Below are 23,838 nucleotides of genomic sequence, written 5' to 3'. Positions count from 1 at the left end.
ACACAAAATAAAATACCTAAAGGTACCTTATCCTCTCTTGAGTAAAGTTTCCGAATGCTGAAGATATCGCGAAAAGGATCAATCGGAGAAACTTCAAGGTTCATGTATGTAGAGTCTCTACGTGTGGATAAGCTCTTTGCGGTATGATGTGATTTTGCTGGAATCACAAGGGGACTTACACTTGATGACCTGAACGTCTGATTTGCTAGAATCACAGGATTTTACTAGGTTAGATTTGAAAAAAAGGAAAAAGGATGAGGGTGAGGAAAGGATCTAATTCTAATACTAAGAATGTAGGAGCAATGAATGATCTTTGATGAAATTCTAACTAAGTCTTGCTTTGACATCACAGGACCATCTCCACAAGGTTAGTGCGATCTTCGAAGGAGAGCTTTATGATATTCAAATCATCACTGCATGCATAGACACCATCACGCTGATGCATATCAATGAAGAAGCGACAATTGAAGTTAAGCTTAGGCTGAATGATTCCAGTTGACTACACAAGGCAAGTCTGCAATCAACAAACTGCTAGTAGTATGGATATACGAATTTCACCATCAATCAAGCACATTTCTTCCACTCATCTAATAACATGAAATCAAATATGAGAAGTATAGAGACCATGCAAATTGTCGAATCGACCCATAAATTTCACCATTCCTTCAATGAAGTTTTACAAGTCTTTTACAACAATATCTTGGCAACAATCTTTGCCTTCTCTCTCTACTCTACTCTAATTGCTATTCTATCAACGGGCTAATCACCTTCTAACTACTCTCTACTCACTAACTTCTCTCTAACTCCCTTTTACAAATGAAATGTCAGGGCTTATATAGTGCCCTCAATACAATTCGATGGCTTAGATCAATTCGAGATCAATGGCCAAGATTTTACAATGAAAACCCTAATTAGGGTTTATTACAAAAAATTTAATGTTGACCAATGAAATAATTGTATTGCTTGGACACATGTCCTCTCTGGAAAATTCCACCAATGGATAGCTGGGGTAGGTACATCGAAGTTTGTGCCACCTTCCATGAGTTAGGTACATTGAATCTGGACATGTTGAGGTGGACCAATCCGACTGGAGGAGTGATGACTGGGATGCCAACTCGTCTGACACTTGTAGCTTGGTAGATATTCAATTTGATGATGCTGAGAAGCTATCTTTAATTAACTCTTCTCAAACTATCTGCTTCTTCAACGAACCCTTGCTCTGACTTCTTTTGTCTTTGAATTGCAGGATGATGATGTACCTCGCCTTGAAATGCTGGATTGGAAGAGGTTATTCCTGATGATGTTGGATCGAAGAAGGCCGTCCTTGTCGATGCTAGGCTGGAGGAGGTCGCCCTTATCCTTGCTTGATCTTCTTTGATGAGAACCTGTCGACTTGTAGATCCTACGGGCTTTGGAGTCGCCATCTTGATACCTACACAACATTTCAAAATTAGTTCTTAAGCATTATATCTTGAAGTGTAGAAATTAAGATTCAAGAGGAAGATTTAAGATTTTAATTTAGGAAACTTCATGATAAATCTTGAGTTATCATTGCCTAATTAACCATGCAATACTTAGACTTTTCTAAAAAATGTCTAAAAATCAAACCTTGAACAAGGGTGTTAAGATGATTTCGCCATACCTCCTCTTGAGTTTTAAACTCTAAGAAATGATGTAAAAAAATAGATTTCGCTAGGCAAAGTGTAGATCAAAGCCTTCTCTTGAACAAATTGCGCCTCCTCTAGCTTGGAAAAGAATAAACTCCACTAGCCTCTTCAAAAATCTAGAAATTCGCCTTCAAATGCCTTCAAAAAATCTGGGAATTATCCTCCAATCTAGCAAGAAATTCGCCTCTCCCATAGCCTTCAAGATGAATTTCGCCCTCCTTAGTCTCCACACTTAGTAGAAATTCACTCCACTCCAACTAGATTTCGCACCTTCAATTAGCTCTCCAAATTCACACTTGAAAGGATGATTGAATGATTTGAATTGTGAAAAAACACCTCCAATATATAGAGCGCTCACCCCTTTGCTCCCTCTAGGTCGACTTGGCAAAAAGAGGTTAAAAATAAATAAATTTCCAAAAAAAAAGGGGGGCCGACTTGGCAAAATAAGTGAAAATAAGGCCTTGTGCGCTCCACATTTAATTTTAATTTAATAAAATTAATTTTAAATGCCTCCAAAGTAAAATTTCGATTTTCTCAACGCCTAAAATTAATTTATTAAATGCCAAAATGTTTTTAATTTAATTCTGATTTCCCAAATGCCTCAAAATTAGCATTTTTGGCGATCTAATGCAATTTGGAAAATATTAATTTTTAAAACAAGGCTTAATGAGTTTTCATGAGGATTTCGCCCTGGGCCTTCACTGAGGGTCAGGAGCGATTTTTTATTTTTAAGCTTGATTTCTTCACTTTTCTCGCTGAAACCTCTTTGTTAGGGAAGACTTCACCTTGTTTTGTGTTATGAATAGGCTTTTATATCCAACAAGGGATAAAATAGTGTGTCCACAAGAAATTCGCCCTGGACCCTCAGAGAGGGTCAGGAGCGAATTTGCCTTCTCTAGGCAAAACTCCTTCATCCTTTGGTCTTCAAACGGGTTTGGGGCTTCATCATGCTCATTCCACCGCTCTTCTTGCCTTTAATACCTCATCTTGACCACAACAATGCTAAAAATGACCTTCATGGAGAATTTCGCCCTGGGCCTTCAGTAAGGATCAGGGGCGAAATTATCTTTGTTGCCCAAAATTCAACAATTTTCAAACTTTCAAACTTTCAAATGCATCCAGTAACGTCCAATCTTCTCTCCGGGAAACCCTGCACAAAACAAGTTAGCCAAAATTAGCGAGAAATAAACTTGAACCACATTTTCGCCCTGGACCTTCACTGAGGGTCAGGAGCGATTTTTACAATCTAGGCTAAATTGCTCAATCTTTTAGTTTCAAATCACTTCACAGGTCAAGGTAAGATCATTTTCAAGGCCAGGAACAAGGTTTCAAATTCAAGCGAGTTGGCATATGATGTCTACAATGAATTTCACTCTGGACCTCCAGTGAGGGTCAGGGGCGAAATTCCCAATCTTGGCCAAAATTCATCATTTTCTTCAAGGTTTTCAATCAATCCCAAAGTCCAAACAAAATGCTTTGCAAATCAAAATTTGGTCAAATAAGGCAAGGAATGAGTCCTAGATTGATTTTCGCCTTGGACCCTCAGGAAGGGTTGGGAGCGAGATTCGCTTTGGACCTCCTGAGAGGGTCAGGAGCGAAATTCGCTTTGGACCTTCAGGAAGGGTCAGGAGCGAAATTTGACTTTTTGAACTCTCTATCAAGATAATTTTATGGAATATAACATTTAAGTATAAGAAGAAATGTCACTTATACTTTAAGTTATATTCCATATATACTTTCAAGATGTTTGAGAGTGGTTTCAGACCTCCAGGAGTTATATTGCAAAATCTAGTTTTTTGAGGTTTTTCAGTTTTCCAGACTTAGTCAAATTTCAGGATTAGGACTTTTAGACTTAGCCAAATTTCAGGATCAGGACATCACTCAAGCCGAACTTGCTATCCATGTGATCCCCTTGGCAACACTCAAAATGCAAAGGCTAACGGACAAAACCCTAAAAGACTTAGAAAACAAACCCTAGAAAGCAAAAAGCAGGGGTCCCCATTTGCAATGGGGTGATGTGTGAAAACGTCACAACAGCAAGCAGCTTATGAATAAAGTATTCTAGTATTTTCCACAGCAAAAGGAATTCAATTATAAGAACATAGAAGAGATGAAGTAGAGGCACAAAGCTCTGGTTACTCAAAGTTTTGTTGCAAAAGAGAACCTATTTCAAAGACTTCAGCTTGAAGCCACTGACAATGAAGAAAAGCTGGTGAGCAAGTTCACTGTGTGCAAGCTAGTTTACTGTGACAGCAAGAATGAGTTAGAGAATGATGAGGATTGTCTGGAGGATCATGAGGCTGCACTTAAGACCAATCAAGCCAAGATCTCATTGGTCATTGGTGCATATCAATAAATGGGAGAGTATTGCTGCCCATAACAAAAAGCAAGAATAAGCAATAACAGAAGCAATAGCCATTGACCTCAAGGAGGCCAAAGAATAACTTAAACAAGGACAGACGATCAAATTGTCCAAGGGGACGACTGAGGATATTTACTAAGACAACATGAGGAGATGCACAAAGGAAAGCAGAGAAAATACCTAGTGTGTTGGCCTCCAGGCATGATGATCTATGCAAAAATCCAAAGTGCACACAAACCATCAGGAAGTTGAAGGCTAAGGCATTGTGAGCACTCCGAAGAATGAGAGTTCTACATAATGCACTGGATTTTAAGAGAGGTTTGAGGAAAATAACTGGAACTGTCCAACAAGACGAATATCTAGAAGTGATGATGTGGCGAAAATAACTAGGATGCAGACCTGAGAATGAATCCTATCCAAGGGCTTTAAAGACAAATCACAGCAAAGAAAACTGAGCATTTCTAGCCATATGTTCCTATAATAAGACACCTCTGTAGCGTCCTAAAATTGCGACACTTGCAATTTCGACCGCATTTGGGTCTTCACGATGGCGACGCAACACTAAACCTGAATGGAGACCCCGAAACTTGTTCATGACACCAAAAACTGCATTTTTCCAGCACCCTGCCTGATCCCTCCTTGCACCCCGCTGTCCCGGGAGGTGGGACCAGAGCGCCCAGCGCCCTAGTCCTTCAGGACCAGGGCGCGCCCTGGTCCCTGGCCCTATTTTTGGGCCCGGTCTCCTATGGGGCTTCGGGTCTTTATGTTTGCAATTTAGAAAATAACATTTCCTGGTCGGCCTAAGGTCGGGAAAATCAGTCTTTTAACCCTAATTGGCAAGTATAAAAACTACATTTCCTCTCCCATTTTGAGAAAGGAGGACATATGTGTACAAGACGTGGAAACGATATTCAAGCATTCAAGCATTCAAGCATTCAAGCATTCCTTCAAGCAAATTGATCATTCTAAGTCTCCATTCAAGGCTAAGTGTTGCATTCAAGACAAGGATTCAACCATTGAAGAGGAGATCACATACTACAACATACAACATACAACAAACAACAACATCTATACCTTCGCATATAAGGATACAAACATCCTTACAACAAGGTATTAGTACTTGTTTTACATTACATTTACAGCATTTCTCATTTCTTGGTTAATTCCAAAACCGGGGTTTGACCTAAGGGCAAACCCCTAATCCCTAACCCCCCAATCGTCTTCGCTTTTCTGTGTGTAGGTTGCAGGTACGCGGCTGAAATTGAAGATCTGGAATCCTTGTGCAGAGACGAACAGATCCCCCTTCGTTTCGCGGATTTTTCGGAGGACCGTGTGCACGTCGGGCGCCATCGTCCCGTCAACTTTTGCTCAAATTTGTAGGACAGCGCCGTCTCGACATTTTACTGCTAATTCCAGGTCCGCAGCTTCATATCATATCCCTATCTCTATTTATAAGTGAATCTTTCTTGCTTCTACATGCATTCCTAGTTCAATCTTTCTATCTACATTCTTTACAAAAGAGGGTATCCTTGCTATCACAACCCTTGAAACTCATATAGAATCCAATCTTGCATTGCATGGGATTGGATCTTGTGGGTTTCAACCCCTCTTTTGAATGTAAAGTCCCTCCTAAGTGAAAACCATCAACCCTAGTGACTCTCCCTTCTCTCCTTAGAGTTGGGGAGGGGAGAACGACTAGGGTTCGATTTTTCCGCTTTACATTTTGGCGAACCCGACGTGAACATCCTTTCTGATTATTCATAGTTAGATCTGAAAATTGGATTCCTTGATTACATTTCCATGTTTGATCTTTTGCAAAATTTTAGAGGTTAATTGCATAAAAACCCTAAAATTTTCTTTTTAGTAATTAAACTTGTGGAATGTTTAATTGTTAATGCTTGTTTCAGATCTACCCTTCTATTGCAAATTGTTAATTCATATTTGCCCTTTAATTCTGAAAATTAAGTGGTTAAGTGTCAAAACCCTAATTTTTAAAACCTTCTTGATTCAACCTTTGACTGATAATTTGACTGATCAAAACACCTCCAAATCGGCTGTAACTTTGGATTCCGCAATAAAATCACAATATCTTTCATCCCTGAAAATTTGGAAAAAAGTTGCGAGGACCGTGTGCACCCCGAGCGCCATCGTCCCCGACATTTTTTCCGAAATTTCGGGAGCTAGATCTTACTGTATTTTTATGCTAAAATCTTGAATTTTGGTTGATTTTATCAAATTTAACACTTTCAAAATTAAAGTCAAAGTTGGTCTAGCAATTGCTTGGATTGAGGCTTCTAATCATTCAAAAATTGTTGAAATTGAAATTTGTGTCAAAATTGTGTTTCTTACAGTCCTAAATCTGAAAAGTGTGTTATCATTCATTCGAAATTTCAGTGATTTATCCAAATTTTTTGCAATTTGTGACTTTTGAAATTAAGTGCTTAATTACAACAACTTTGATTTCCGCTTTCAAAATTGAATTTTGTGTGAAATTGAGTCAACTTTCAAATTTCAAAACTTACATTGCTTTTGGTATTCCCTCTAAAATCATAAAATTCAAAATTTCAGTTTCCCTCTCTTTTTCAAAATTCAAATTTTGCATTTTTCGACAATCTTGGTAGGGTTCAATTTTGAGATTGCAACTTTAATTTGGCCTATCTACAGATCGTAAAATCACTCAATTTTTTCAGGTTAGCTGTAAAATCATCATAACTTTCATCCCTGCAAATTTCGAAAAAAGTTGCGAGGACCGTGTGCACCCCGAGCGCCACGGTCCCGGACATTTTTTCCGAAATTTCGGGAGATTGTCCCGATTGTATTTAACAGCTTAAATCTAGAAGATTGGATGGTTTTACTGAAATTTGCTACTCTAAAATTCAAAATCTTCTCTCTCTCTTTAGTGCATGAGTTTTACAACAATAAGCCCTACCTACACTATTCCCGTTAGACGAAGCCTTAGAATTAAGTCCTTCCAAGGTTTAATTACTGAGGAGATGGAACCTAATTTGAATGGTCTTTTTAACGAGGACATGGGTAATTCCTCTAATCCTCTTAATGATGAAGAAGCTCTCCATGAGGTTTCTGTAGAACAACTTTCAAAATTGGATAACCAATTTGATGATTTTCGACAATGGATGTCTCAAGAGTACCCTGATAGTCAAGCTCTTCCTTTAATTGAGGGTCTAAAACGTATGCTTCAAAGTGATAAGAATGGAATTGATATTTTGCGTGGTATTGCACACATTGTGGATTCAAATGTGATGCCTATGAAGAGTTGTGCTGAAACCTTAGGTTATACACAACCTCCTACTCAAGACAATCATTCTATTCCTTTGACAACTCCTATTGCTAGTATACCTACTTTTACATCAAACATAATGACTACTTCAATACAAGACATTCCTCCTATGATCACTAGTCATGGGGGCAATCCTTCTTCCTCAATCAACCCTCTTCCTTCATTCAATCCAACTTCTTCATTCATTCCTTCAATGAGTGTCCCTATTATATCTCCACAAATGAACATGACACAAGGGGGCAATTCATTTAACCATTCCAATCCTCCTTGTAGTGTTCCTCCTGTCCAATCATCTCCTATGACTAACTATCATAGTGTCCCACCACCTTACTCTCTACCTTCTTTCAATAACATAACACCTCCATCACAATCTAACACGTCTAATATGAACTCTTCGACTGAAGCGACCATTAACAATCTTGCACAAACTGTCTCTTCTTTACAGCAACAAATTGCCTCTATGAATCAATCTAAGTTTAGTGTGCCCACATTTGACGTTGCGAGCCCACTTTCTCTTGATATTGTTCGAGCTTTCCCCCCTAAACATGTTGAAATTCCGCATTTGGAGCTTTATAATGGTAAGGGTGATCCTCTAACACATGTTAAGACCTTTCAAACAATATGTACTGATTTTGCTTATGACCAAAGGTTGCTTGCAAAACTGTTTACTAGAACATTAAGAGACAAAGCCCTACAATGGTATTGCTCGTTGCTTTCCTATTCTATTACTTCTTTTGAACAACTTGCAAATGCTTTCATTCAACAATTTCAAAACAATATAAGTCCTAAAGTTACTTTGATTGATTTAATGCATTGTAAACAAGGTGTTAAAGAAAAAGTGACTGATTTCATTGGTAGATATAAGCATTTGTATGCTCAAATTTCCTTTCCAGTGCCTGACAATGATATTCAAAGAATCTTTATTTCTAATTTACAAAAAGACATTAGAGAAAAACTCCTGTTTTCTGAGTTTACTTCTTTCCAACAGTTGTGCGCAACTCTTCACAATTATCAACTGACTGTGAGTCAAATGGAACAATCACATCCTATGGCTCCGAGTGATAAGGGTGATAGTAGTCAACAACCATTTGGGACGTTTAAACCGAACAGAGAGTCCATTAAATTCAATGAAAACATCATCAACAACAATGTGAATGCAACATCAGGTGTGCCTCCTATTTCTAAGTTTTTCAAGAAAGAAAGAAAGTTTACTCCTTTGAATGAATCATTGCATAGTATTATGAATAAGTTATTGGAACAAAATGTGCTTACACTTCCTCCTATAAGGCAAATTGATCCTGCAAAGATTAATTCACCTTATTTTGATAACAAATCTTTTTGTCAATTTCATCGTCAACCTGGGCATGATACTGAAAAATGTTTTGCTTTAAAAGATAAAATTCAAGATTTGATTGATAATAATACTATCTCTGTTTCTGGTGTGAATGATAAAGGCAACACATCTGTAGCTCCTCCTAACCAAAATCTTCATATTTTTACTGATCCATTGCCTTCTCATACCTCTAATGCGATTGATACTACTGATTCCTCTGTCTCACCTGATGATCTTGTGTCTATGACTCCTAATGTGATTAATTTTGTGGAGCAACAGAAAATCCCTAAAGAACCTTCCATCACATTTGATTCCAGTGAAACTATCAGGGCACCTGATGGTCCTTTATATATAGTTGCAAAAGTCAAGAACACACCTTGCCGTGGGGTGCTTATTGATCCTTCTTGTATGGTTAATATCATTACTGAAGAATTTCTTTTTACTTTGCAATTGAATCAAGTGATCTATGACGAAACAAATGTGGTTGTGAAATTATTTGATGCATTTTCTTCTCCTGCAATTGGTTCTATTACATTACCTATTGAGGTCCATAACAAATCCCTTGATGTGGACTTTGCTATTATTCCATCGTCCGAACAATTTCGTGTGAAGCTTGGCTATCCTTGGCTATCTTCCATGAAAGCTATTGCTTCTCCTATTCACAAGTGTTTGAAATTTCCCCATAATGGTGAAGTTGTCACTATCAATCATAGTCTCTTTAAACCAGCTGAAAGAATTCCTAGTGTTCCTATTGATTATTTTTGGCCTAAACAATTCCAATCTCTTCCTCCGCGAAGTGACCATCTTTTCAAATCCTATCAAAAGTGGAAAACAGATATGATTCTATCTCTAAGTGAACCTAGAACACCCAAACTTGACATTCCTATCATTCTTGAGAAGGAAGTTCTTCCTTTGAAAGATAAAACTAATGTCTTTCCTCAAGAAGATTCCCAACCCATCCCTATGGATGTGACTATGCCTATGCCGAATAAACCTTCTAAAAGTAGACCTATCCCTCCTCGTCATGATGGACTTGGTCTCCTTCCTAAACCAAATATTCCTCCCTTATATGGAGCAGTTCCTCCTCCTTCCTCTTATGGAGAGAAGAGACCTTCCTCTTCTCCTATTTTTCAACCTAAGAGACCACAACCTAAACACCCAAGTGATAAGGATGAGAACATTCCTCCTCCTCATCTTCTCAACTTCCTACTAAGACTCGACGGAATCGTTCTGCACGTGAACGCCGACGAAAGCGTCATCTTAGAGCTCAGGCAGCTGCCTCTCAAACTTTGCAATCCCCAAAAACACCTTCAACAAGCATTATTCCATTTTCTCCTCAGCCGACGATTGAGCCGAAATCTCCTAAACATAAGATGCATGATGGTCTTGATCCTGTGCGAGTTAAAGATCCTATTTTTATAAATCTTGATGATGATATAGATGAAAATGTTATTCATGATGAAAATGCTACTTCTCCTGTTCATTCTGATAGTGAATATGAACTTGTTGATATTGATAACCATTTATCTAATGAATTTTCTAAAGCACTTATCCTAGCTCCTAGACAAGAACACCGTGGCTTGGGACATGAACATAGCCCTTGTTTGGATCTTGTGATAGCTCCATCTGCTGTGTTGGATGTTCCTCCTCTAGCGTGTTCCCTACCTTCCCGAAACATTGATCAGCAAGATTGGGGGGTAGATGACGTGCTAGACTAGTTTCATTAGCATAGCAGATTCTATCCCCCTCTCTTTTGTTACTTCTTCTATGTGTTATTCTCATTCTTCTATTTGTTGTCCTTAGTGTTGTCTACTTGAGGACGATGCAAAGCATTGAGATCTCTCGATCTCTCTCATGTTGACTCAAAAGACACGTGTTCCCTTCTTCTAGGTGACCTTCCTTGATTGGGGAATGAAGAACAATTATGCATACATACATATGATATACATGAATTATCATACAGCATACTGACCCCGAGGAAAGCGAAGTCACCTTGTGCTTTGTGTTTTGTACCTATTATCCTTGGGCTTATCTCACACTTGGGGGCTAAATCCTTGTGATAACGTGCTCCTTTCTCATTTCTTATATGTATCACTAACTTAAAGCAATCACCCCCGGTGAGGCGTGTGCGATCGCTTTAACGTAGGGGGGCATACATCCCATCCATATCTTTTCAAGATACTTGAAAATTTCTTGACAAATTTAGCTTTGCCTTGAAAATTTTTGATATCTTTCTTGCATGACTCATAGTGAGGGAACCTTGCTACTGACAGTGATGGTTCTCCCTCGTGATCTTCCCTTTTACTTTGTCAATCGAAGTCGTAAGATCCTTAGTCCACTAGGGGCTTGGTGTATCTTTCCTCCTTGACGTGGTGAAAGTTTTTCAATGTTGTTTCCTTGTACTTTACCGGAAGTATGAGCATACGCTTATACTCCCGCTAAAGTGGGGCTAAATGTAGTGTCCTAAAATTGCGACACTTGCAATTTCGACCGCATTTGGGTCTTCACGATGGCGACGCAACACTAAACCTAAATGGAGACCCCGAAACTTGTTCATGACACCAAAAACTGCATTTTTCCAGCACCCTACCTGATCCCTCCTTGCACCCCGCTGTCCCGGGAGGTGGGACCAGAGCGCCCAGCGCCCTCGTCCTTCAGGACCAGGGCGCTGCCCTGGTCCCTGGCCCTATTTTTGGGCCCGGTCTCCTATGGGGCTTCGGGTCTTTATGTTTGCAATTTGGAAAATAACATTTCCTGGTCGGCCTAAAGTCGGGAAAATCAGTCTTTTAACCCTAATTGGCAAGTATAAAAACTACATTTCCTCTCCCATTTTGAGAAAGAAGGACATATGTGTACAAGACGTGGAAACGATATTCAAGCATTCAAGCATTCCTTCAAGCAAATTGATCATTCTAAGTCTCCATTCAAGGCTAAGTGTTGCATTCAAGACAAGGATTCAACCATTGAAGAGGAGATCACATACTACAACATACAACATACAACAAACAACAACATCTATACCTTCGCATATAAGGATACAAACATCCTTACAACAAGGTATTAGTACTTGTTTTACATTACATTTACAGCATTTCTCATTTCTTGGTTAATTCCAAAACCGGGGTTTGACCTTACAACAAGGTATTAGTACTTGTTTTACATTACATTTACAGCATTTCTCATTTCTTGGTTAATTCCAAAACCGGGGTTTGACCTAAGGGCAAACCCCTAATCCCTAACCCCCCAATCGTCTTCGCTTTTCTGTGTGTAGGTTGCAGGTACGCGGCTGAAATTGAAGACCTGGAATCCTTGTGCAGAGACGAACAGATCCCCCTTCGTTTCGCGGATTTTTCGGAGGACCGTGTGCACGCCGGGCGCCATCGTCCCATCAACTTTTGCTCAAATTTGCAGGACAGCGCCGTCTCGACATTTTACTGCTAATTCCAGGTCCGCAGCTTCATATCATATCCCTATCTCTATTTATAAGTGAATCTTTCTTGCTTCTACATGCATTCCTAGTTCAATCTTTCTATCTACATTCTTTACAAAAGAAGGTATCCTTGCTATCACAACCCTTGAAACTCATATAGAATCCAATCTTGCATTGCGTGGGATTGGATCTTGTGGGTTTCAACCCCTCTTTTGAATGTAAAGTCCCTCCTAAGTGAAAACCATCAACCCTAGTGACTCTCCCTTCTCTCTCCTTAGAGTTGGGGAGGGGAGAACGACTAGGGTTCGATTTTTCCGCTTTACAACCTCAACCTAGCATTCAGACACTTTCCAACAAGAGATTGCAGACACCATTGGACGCACATGAGTGTATCAAATATCATCTTGGGTAGTTATTGATCACATTTTGTGATAACCCTACTGTATCACCTGATGTAAACCTTATAAAATACACCAATAATGATAAAGTCAATTATTAAAATGATGTTAATATACTAAATAATGTTAATATATTAAAAGAGGAAATAAATTATTAAATAATATTAATATATTAAATAAGGTTAATATAAGAAATGAATTATTAGAAAATGTTAATATATTTAAATATATTAAATGATGGAAAGATGAATTATTAAATAAATATATTTAAATATTACATGAAAGTTGGTTTTAATAAGTTACGTGCATTTTAAAGGGGGAGGAGTTGAACACCACGGGTACCCCTCGCAGGGAGTGGTGGGACGGGAGTCACAGCCTGGGCTGCGACCACCGTCACACCCCTTCCCACGGAAGGGACCCCATGGAGGGACACAACCATTCCCCTCCACGGTTATATAACAGAGACAACCCGCTGAGCTAGTAGGAGGCACGGGGAATAAGGACAGGAAGAGAGAAGCTGCACCAACAGTCTGCAAGGAGGTAAGTGGTCAAGTCGCCAAAGGGATATATATGTGTGTGGATGTGTGTGCCACACACACATATATGTTTATAATGGATCTGTCTCTTTGACAGAGTTATAGTTTTACAAATAGCATTGTCTCATATGTAGCAATAGATATATGTATGTATGCAGAATAATTATATGCATATAGGATCAATAATAGGAATTAAGGAATATGTAAATGTAGGCATAAATTATAGACTGAAAAATGATAATGAAATATAGAATGTTATATGAATAACAATAATGTGGTTATATGATGGAGGCTATTGGGAGGAAATTCCCTTAGCCTAATTCAGGGATTATGATAATCCCTAGTAGGCAGTATATACTGAGTATTCATATGCATATATGTTAAGGCTTGGGTGTCAAAAGCTCACCCAAGAAGAGACGGATCTAGCTGGTCCTCTCTAGTAGACTTGGATGATAAGATGTATCATCCAAGGCAGGGAATTGATTATATATGATGACCTTCCTTGGTAGGCTTGGATGTAAGATGTTACATCCAAGACAAGAATCGAATTATCCATCGATTTCCTGGTATGGCTTGGAACCATGATGGGTTCCAAGAAGACAGGCATTACAACCACCTAAGGACATGTCCCAGTACTGCATTTGTATCCTTTTTATTAAATAAGAATTGAGATTAGTTTTAAGTAAGTAATTGAAGTTTAATTGCAAATTAGATTAGTTATATATATATTTGTTGCTTTCTAACAGTCTGTTTTGCAGGACAGTGATCTCTAACTAGTAGGGACATTACAGTGGTATCAGAGCATAATCCTGCCAACCTGTGGAAAGGAGTCTTAGTTTATGATCACATATCAGAGGAAGAAAGGCACGAAAGCAATGGCCGATCGATTGGCCAAACAACTTCAGACTTTCATGGAGCAAACCAATGAGAAGTTCGAGAGAATGAGCCAATTAATCCTCCAAAGTACAAACAGCAACGATAGAGATATTCCAAACCCTAGAAGAGAGACACTATAATCACGCCGATAACGAACGATCTCCTCAAAGTTCTAGACAAACAATTCCCGAATATCTTCCTGGAGAAGAACATGTGAGAGACGAAGAGGAGCAAGCCACACTTGGGGTGGAAGAAATCGCCCAAATTTATGCTAGATTAGAGCCAGAAGTTCAAAGGGTGGTTTCCTTCAAGGACTTCTGTGAGTCCAAGACTAATGAAGGTAGAAGGAGGAAGCCTATGGGTAAAGACCTCAAAGCTAAAGTTAACAAAATGTCCCTACCATGCTTTGATGGGTCAGCGAAGGATATCGCCCAAGCTTGGGTCCAAAAACTAGATACATACCTTTCATACAGCCCCATGATCGAAGGAGAGACTATAAAAGTTGCCATACTCCATTTAACCAGAGCAGCTCATAATTGGTGGCATAACGGTCTCATTACCCTAGGCCACAAAAATATCTCCACCTATAATGAGTTTACCCAGAAACTCATCAGCCGGTTTGACCAAAAGGACTCAAAATGGTACTTCCAAGAGTTAACCCACCTTAAGCAATCAGGAACCATTGAAGACTATATCGACCAATTCCAAAACCTATCAGTAATGGTCCCCGACTTATCCTAGAGAAGGCTTACTTACATGTTTTTAGAAGGCTTGAAAGACTATTAAAAATTTTGTAAAACCCTTGGAACCACAGAATTTAGTAGAGGCCATTAAGAAAACTAGGATGGTCGAATATAATGCCCCCAAGAAAATCCCAGCCAAAACACCGCATAGGAATGAGGGACCCCAGAGGGACCACCGGGAGAGGCCTTGCCGCTTTTGCAAAAAACCTTGGAGTTTGAATCACCGATGTAAGGAGAGAGAAGAACTCATGGAGAAAGGGTTATGTTTCAAATGCAAGGCCCCATGGGGGAAGGGCCACGATGTAAAAGAGGACAATTAAATAACACAGAAGAAATACAGGATGAGGAAAGACCCTATAAAAGGGCCAGGTTTGAAGGCAACGAGCCAGGTACCTTGGCAGTCATCACTCAAGGAAGTGAGAATAGATGCTTCAAACTCAAAGGGATAATCAAAGGACAGAAAGTAATCGCCTTGGTAGACACAGGAGCCTCACATGATTTCATTAGCAAACAATTAGCGGCAAAGAGAAGGTTAAAAACTCAAGAGTTTGGAGGGTTTGAAGTGATCATGGACAACGGAGTCATAGATAGGTGCACTAAAATTATACCTCAATTGGAAATCACCCTGAGGGGACATACAATTAAGAGGAACTTCTTTGTGGTGAACTTAGAGAACGACATCATTTTGGGGATGCCATGGATAAACTCATTGGGCCGGTTCACCATGGATAGTCCAAATTGGGAGATATGCTTCCAACATGAAGGGAGAGAGATAACATTAAAAGGAATTCCCGATGGCTCTCCAAAGATAGTATCATGTAATAAAATGGAGAAAATCCTTAGGCATGATCAAGGAGAGTCGGTCGCCCAATGTATGGTCTTGGATGAATCTCCGACCGAAGGTCAAATCGTTCATAGTGATATACAACCCATCCTTAGGAGACACAAAAAAGTCTTCGAAGACATTCCCCCGGGCTTACCCACAAAAAGGGGATTTGAACACTCCATTGAATTAGAAGAAGCAAAACCCATCATTACCACTCCTTACCACCACCCCCACAAATTCAAAGAGGAGATTGAAAAAACCATAAAAGAGTTATTAGAAATGGGACATATCCAACCAAGCAGCAGCCCCTTTGCTTCATCAGTGGTATTGGTCAAGAAGAAAGACGGGACGATGAGAATGTGCACAGATTACAGAGCCCTGAATAAAAAGACTATAAAAAACAGATACCCTATTTCGAGAATTGACAAATTAATGGATGAACTACACGGAGCAAGATACTTCTCTAAAATTGATCTAAGGTCAGGATACCATCAGATTAGAATGAGGGAAGAGGATATTCCCAAAACAGCATTTAGATGTCACTATGGGCATTTCGAGTTTTTGGTCCTACCATTTGGTCTTACTCACGCCCCGGCCACCTTCCAGTCATGCATGAATCACACGTTCAGGCAACAATTGAGGAAATTTCTTCTAATATTCTTTGATGATATAGTTATTTACAGCAAGACATGGGAAGAACATCTCCGGCACATTGAGGAGGTATTAAATATTCTTGAGTCTAAATCATTATATGCCAAAGTCTCCAAGTGCGAATTTGGGATGAAGGAAATCATCTACCTAGGACACAAAATTAGTGAGGCTGGAGTGAGTGTTGATGAAGAAAAGATCAGGGCCATCAAGGAATAGCCCACCCCTAGAACCTTAACACAATTAAGGGGATTTGTGGGACTATGCAGCTACTATAGACGTTTTGTAAAAGGGTTCTCCAAAATTGCAGCACCCCTTACTGATCTAACTAAGAAAGGGGTTTTTACATGGAATGACCAAACCCAACAGGCTTTTCAACAACTTAAAATAACCATGAGCTCATGTCCAGTATTAGCCACTCCCGACTTCTCTATACCTTTTGAACTACAATGTGATGCATCCGGGGAGGGAATTGGGGTAGTCCTCATGCAAAAGAAACACCCCCTAGCCTTTGAAAGCCGTAAACTTGCCGAAGCAGAAAGACACTACTCTATTTATGACAAAGAAATGCTAGCCATAATGCATGCCTTGGCCAAATTTCGCCAATACCTTGTCTGTGGGAAGTTTAGTGTGAAAACCGATCATAACAGCCTACGCTTCTTCTTGAGCCAAAAGGATCTTAATGATAGGCAACAAAAATGGGTGAGCAAAATACAAGCCTACGACTTTGATATAGAATATGTAAAAGGGGTGAATAACGGGGCAGCAGATGCATTATCTCGAAGAGCCCACCTCCATACCCTTACCAGCATCTCAAAGGACTGGAAGGAAGAAATCCTTAATGAATATGACCAAGATCCACAAGCAAAGGAAATTTTGAAGGGGAACCCTCCCAATGAAGATTTTAAAGTTAGGGGAGATCTCATCTTGTACAAGGGAAGGGTATACTTGACCCCTCAGACCAGATTCAAAAGCAAAGTCCTAAAAGAATTCCATGATAACCCCCTGGCAGGACATCGAGGATACTATAAACTTATAAAAACATTAGGGAAAAGTATGCATGGAAAGACCAAAAAAGAGATGTCCAAAAATATGTACAAGAGTGCCTAACCTGTCAACGCAATAAAACCGAACTCATCCACCCAGCTGGTTTACTTCAACCATTACCAATTCCCAATCAAAAGTGGGAGAGCATTTCTATGGATTTCATAACAGGGTTGCCAAGGGCACAAGGAAAGGATAGCATTTTTGTGGTGGTAGACAGACTCACAAAGTATGCCCATTTCCTTGCAGTTTCCACATAATACAAAGCCTACCAAATAGCCGATCTATTCTTTAGGGAAATTTTCAGACTCCACGAACTCCCTCGAAATATTGTCAGTGACAGAGATAGCAAGTTTATTAGCCAATTCTGGCAAGAACTCTTCAGAATGGCAGGAACAGTCTTGACCCCTAGTACCAGTTACCATCCTCAAACTGATGGGCAAATTAAAATAGTGGGCAAATTAAAATAGTGAACAAATGGATAGAGAGCTACCTAAGGAATTATGTTACAGGGCAACAGACTGCTTGGGTTAAGTGGCTACAACTAGGAGAACATTGTTACAACACGACACCACATGTCAATAGGGATGAGCCCCTTTCAAGCCTTGTACGGCTATGAGGCCACAACTTTTGGGGAATTAATAACCCAAGAAAGCAAAGTACCAAGAGCACAAGATTTTGTTCAACAGAGTAGGGACATCATGAAGATCTTGAAAGAGAATTTACAACAAGCCCAAAATCAACAAAAGATATATGCAAACAGGAAGCGTACGGAAAGGACGTTCGAGGCCGGAGATCTGGTGTTTTTAAGGTTACAACCATATAAACAATCTTCCCTCAAGAAGAATGGGGCTGAAAAATTAAAACCCAGGTTCTATGGACCCTACAAGGTAATTCGAAGAATTGGGGAAGTAGCTTATGAAGTAGAACTACCCAAAGACAGTAAAATACATAATGTGTTCCATGTCACCTGACATAAGAAGGTTCTCGGACAGCACTTGGCTCCATGCAATGAGCTACATCCCCTAGATGATGAAGGGAAACTCACGTTGTACCTTGAGATCATTCTGGATACGCGGAAACAGAGCTCAGGAACAGAACCATTACCAAATACCTGATAAAATGGAGGAATCTCCTAAATGAGGATGCTACTTGGGAAAAAGAGGAAGATCTAAAAACGCTCGAGGACAAGCAAATTTGAGACGGAGGGACTGTGATAACCCTATTGTATCACCTGATGTAAACCTTATAAAATACACCAATTATGATAAAGTCAATTATTAATATGATGTTAATATACTAAATAATGTTAATATATTAAAAGAGGAAATAAATTATTAAATAATATTAATATATTAAATAAGGTTAAATAAGGTTAATATAAGAAATAAATTATTAGAAAATGTTAATATATTTAAATATATTAAATGATGGAAAGATGAATTATTAAATAAATATATTTAAATATTACATAAAATTTGGTTTTAATAAGTTACGTGCATTTTAGAGGGGGAGGAGTTACCACGGAAGGGAAGTGGTGGGACGGTTGTCGCAGCCTGGGCTGCGACCACCGTCACACCCCTTCCCACGGAAGGGACCCCGTGGAGGGACACAACCATTCCCCTCCACGCGTATATAACAAAGACAACCCGCTGAGCTAGTAGGAGGCACGGGGAATAAGGACGGGACGAGAGAAGCTGCGCCAACAGTCTGCAAGGAGGTAAGTGGTCAAGTCTTACGCCAAAGGGATATATATGTGTGTGGATGTGTGTGCCACACACACATATATGTTTATAATGGATCTCTCTCTTTGACAGAGTTATAGTTTTACAAATAGCATTGTCTCATATGTAGCAATAGATATTTGTATGAATGCAGAATAATTATATGTATATAGGATCAATAATAGGAATTAAGGAATATGTAAATGTAGGCATAAATTATAGATTGAAAAATGATAATGAAATATAGAATGTTATATGAATAACAATAATGTGGTTATATGATGGAGGCTATTGGGAGGAAATTCCCTTAGCCTAATTCAGGGATTATGATAATCCCTGGTAGGCAGTATATACTGAGTATTCATATGCATATATGTTAAGGCTTGGGTGTCAAAAGCTCACCCAAGAAGAGACGGATCTAGCCGGTCCTCTCTGGTAGACTTGGATGATAAGATGTATCGTCCAAGGCAGGGAATTGATCATATATGATGATCTTCCTTGGTAGGCTTGGATATAAGATGTTACATCCAAGACAGGAATCGAATTATCCATCGATTTCTTGGTATGGCTTGGAACCATAATGGGTTCCAAGAAGACGGACATTACAACCGCCTAAGGACATGTCCCAAAACTGCATTCGTATCATTTTTATTAAATAAGAATTGAGATTAGTTTTAAGTAAGTAATTGAAGTTTAATTGCAAATTATATATATATATATATATATATATATATATATATATATATATATATATATATATATATATATATATATATATATATATATATATATATATATATATATATATATATATATATATATATTTGTTACATTCTAACAGTCTGTTTTGCAGGACAGTGATCTCTAACTAGTAGGGACATTACACATTTGAAGCATCACTCTACTGGAGTCATAAGAGTTAGGCTATTGGGCATCTCAAAGTAAGTCACTGGGATAAGAGAGATAGTATTTGATCCTGGATAGTATTTGATACCTCCAGGATCTTTAAGGTGATTGTAAAGTATGAAACTCCTCTATAAGTTGTAATTTAAAGAATGGAGTATTAATACATATGAACTATCTTGCCGGTATTATCTATTAACTTTTGTACTAAGTCTCGAGGTTGCCTGTTGATTTCTTGGCATGCTTATAAATATAATAATCATGTTAGATTGTTGTTAAATTCTTACAACATTATTTTCCACTTCTTTATATCCACTTGTTAGCATGATCAATAGGGTTTTCTAGAGAGTTGAGTACTTAGATCTTGTTTATGAAAGTGATAGGCCAGTGTGTTGACCCTTTCCCTATTGGGTTGTCATGGTCTATGGAAGCCTTGAAGTGACAAGCAATTGGCCCAACATTTGGTTTGGAGAGTCATAGTAGGTATGCTTAAATAACAGTAAATATTTAAAATCTATAATAATTTGGTTGTTGGAAGGTTGTTGCAACACCCATTTATAATAGAATTGTTTAAGGTGTTAAGCTTAAGTTGAGAGAATTTATTCTACAATCTAGATTACAAGATCATAATTAAAGGTTTGTTACGAGACAACACACTATGCTTTTGTATAATATTTTCTCAATGATTGAATATTTATATGGTTTTTAATTTGAATATCACCATCCCTTTGTTGTCTTACAGTATGCCATTCTTGTGAGTTGAGCACATTGATCCTAGCCTAAATGCCACATAATAATATAATTTGAACTACTTCTAAAATTAAAATTGGGATGTTTTTACGTCTAGTAAACAACCTGAGAAAAAAAATATGAATTAATTACTGTGCACCATTACCTAGGAGAAGACTTCAAACCATATATGGTATTTCTCAATTTGTAAATTAAATGTTCATTTCTTTGTTTAATAAAACAAAAGGTAGTATCAATTAGATATCTTTGTATAAATCAATAGTTAAAAATTCACTTCTTACATTCATTTGGTGAAGAGGCCAATGCATTTTTGTTGCTAAAACTAAGACCAACTTAACTATGGGCATTTTAGCAATTAGAGAAAAAAGTTCCACAATAATTTAATCTTTCAATTTATGAAAAACCCCTCGCAACTAATCTTTCCTTATCAACTTGCTCATCTGAATACATAGTTTTTTAAAACCAATTAAAAATAACCATATTTTTTACCTTTTGCAGAGAAAATAAGTCCCATATTTAACTAGAGATGAAACAATCATATTTCTCCAGCATTGCCTTTTCTCAATGAATATGCCCTTTAGCATGGGAATATAATTGATAACCACTACTTTCCATCACCTTTGCCATTAAAGAATTGTTACAATAATCGGCCCTTTTAGTTTTGATAAGTTTTGATAGGTGTAGTTCTATTTAAAAATTCATTTCCTCTTCCAATCACATCTCTAGCCCATTTTGTCATGCAATTAGTTTGTTGAGGTATGCTAGTAATAGGAGTAAAATCATCACTTGATTATTCGTGGTCACCATCCACATTACAATCCATACAACCAAAACAAATATATTTAGATGAAGAGATATTGGACACAAATTGACTTATAATCGTAGTGATCTTAAAATTTAAATACCCTAATCTTTCCTTCTAAAATTGCTATTAGAAAACAATAAGCATATAGTATCTTACATTAGATTATTTAAGTTGAGAAAAATTTACATTAGAGTATTTCAGGTTTCTAGTTCTTCAGCTGCTGAGAGGAACTGGTCTACCACTCTCCTAAGAGGAACAGATTTACATCCAAGAGAGGAGAGAAGCTTGTGGTTGTACATAGTGCTCTGCATCTCATTGACCACAAGACACTTGCGTACAGAAAGAGTCCAACAACACAATGGGATGTAGAGCGAGAGGAAGCAGCACAAATTGATGAGGATGCTACAATTACAAAGGCAAGGTTGGTTAGAGTTAGTTTGACAGAGCTTGACCACGTGGAGTCTAGTAGTTCTAGTGATGCGGAGTTTGGGGATGTTTAGAGGACTCTCTTCACTACATTTTGTCATTTTGACATCATTGTGTACTTATTGTAATCATCTTGAACATGATATAAATTTCGAATTTGACATTTTCACTGTTCAAACTTCAATGTTAAATTGTTAATGTTGAATGTTCACTTCAAATTTTAGTAGTATTCAAGTATTTTAGTATTTGATATTTACCATTTTACTAATTTGCCAAAGTTTCGTTTGAAAATTCAAAACTGTAATTCTTATACATCCTTTTATAACTAGACAATAAGGAATGAAAATAGTTCTCAAATGCTTTTTCCCCAAGGATTGCCTATCTTTTGTCATCACCTTAGACCTCAAGCAACAAATTTACTTTGAAAAAAAATAGTTCTCAAATGCTTTTTCCCCAAGGATTGCCTATCTTTTGTCATCACCTTAGACCTCAAGCAACAAATTTACTTTAAAAAAAAACAAAAGAATAAGAGCAACAATTAAAAAATTTATGCCACAATACTATTTAAAAGTAGCAGAAATGATAAAACCTGCTCTTGTGAGTTCATTTCCCATTGAATGTGAGCGCATGGCATTGGTAAGAGAAGACAAACTGCTTTGGCGTAACCAGTCACCAGCAATTATGCAAAGCTGAATGAAGAGAAATATGCCCAAAATCTGATACCTTCATAAAAACATTTTGAAATATTACAAGTTATTAAAGTTAAACCAAAGAAATATATTTTATCTACACCAGATGCAATCAATGTTTCTCCTTTCGCCATAAATTTGCTAGTTTTCGGGCAACAACTACTGGAAACAAGAAAAAACTGTAGTAAGTTTTTGTTTTATTAGCATACAACACATTTCAAATATATTAAAGACAAGTTATATCCAAAGGCAGAATTCAGATTTTATATTATAAAGCGTGAGCCAATCTTGGCTAAGATTAAAAAAAGCTCATACTATGAATTGATACTTATCTGCAATTATTTCTACACCATGCCAAAAATCTACTAGAAAGATAAAATGGCTGGATTGAGTCTTGTTATGCCCTGCATAACACACCCCAACTTTTCACTTCCCGAGCTGGGGGCCCCCTCTGCTTCGCTTTGGTTTTCTTTGTTTCCCTGTTGTTTGCTTTGTTTTGCGGCGTTGTCTTTTGTTTGTCTTGTGTTTCGGAGTCCCATAACTCCGAGGTCCTGAAGTTCTCCTTCGGATCTCCAGACTCTCGGGCTTCCTCCGTGTCATCGCCCGTTCTTTCCCTTGTTTTCTTCGGAATTTTGGGGTCCCGGAGTTCCGGGTTTGAAAGAGTTCTTTCACATCCTGAAACCCTAGAATCTCGGATTCCCGGGTTTTGTTGTTCGTTTGTTGTTGTCTTTTTCGAATTTCGGGTATCTGGGTTTCTGAGGTTGTGGTGGCTTCGAGCTACTTCACTCCCCGAAACCCCGAGATCCCAAAATCCCAGGTTTTCGACTTTCTAAGTTGCTTTCAGGATTTCATGATTTCAGAATACCGAAAACCTCAGGAATTTAGTTCGAGTTCCTGGTTCCCCGAACCTCAAAGTCTCGTCTTTTTGTTTGTCGTTGCTCGTCTTTGGTTCTCGTGCATGTGTTTTGGTTTGTGTGTTGTTGCATGTTGTCGCTTGTGCGTCTTTGTTTTGCGTCATTGTCGTCTTGTTGCTTGTTTGCGTCGTCGTCGTCGTCTGGTTGTTTCCATCTTTTGTAGGATTAGGTTAGCGTAGGCATAAAAGGTCAAAAAAACAAATTGTAAAACGTCAAAAATCCAAAAAAAATCAAATATTTTCAAAAATACAAAAAAATAAAAAAAAAAGTGAAATAATCACAAAAAAATCAAATAATTTGAGAAAATTTAAAAGTTAAGATTTATTGATAGAATAATAATAATATAACTTCTGAAAATGGAGCGGAGGAGGAGGAGGCTAGGGCTTCGACCGAGGGAGTTTCAAAATTTTCAGGGTTGCCAAGGGTTTTGATCTCAGGAAGATGGCTTCCAGGATCAAAGATTTGC

The 23,838-nt window shown here is 38.2% G+C and overlaps 1 protein-coding gene across 5 annotated transcripts in view; it reads right to left on the bottom strand.

Moving 5' to 3' along the window:
- Positions 1-23,838, bottom strand: part of LOC131060014 (peroxisome biogenesis factor 10) — a 128,677-nt gene that overhangs the window by 30,063 nt on the left and 74,776 nt on the right. For all 5 annotated transcript variants that reach the window (XM_057993110.2, XM_057993105.2, XM_057993108.2 and 2 more), the window contains one exon: positions 22,359-22,492. In XM_057993110.2, coding sequence (XP_057849093.1) covers positions 22,359-22,492 — 134 coding nt within the window. The remainder of the gene's footprint in view (positions 1-22,358; positions 22,493-23,838) is intronic.

This window comes from Cryptomeria japonica, chromosome 8, assembly GCF_030272615.1.
Source record: "Cryptomeria japonica chromosome 8, Sugi_1.0, whole genome shotgun sequence".
Taxonomy (NCBI): Eukaryota; Viridiplantae; Streptophyta; class Pinopsida; order Cupressales; family Cupressaceae; genus Cryptomeria; species Cryptomeria japonica.
Note: the sequence above shows the minus strand (reverse complement) of the source record. Positions and strands in the feature narration are given on the sequence as shown.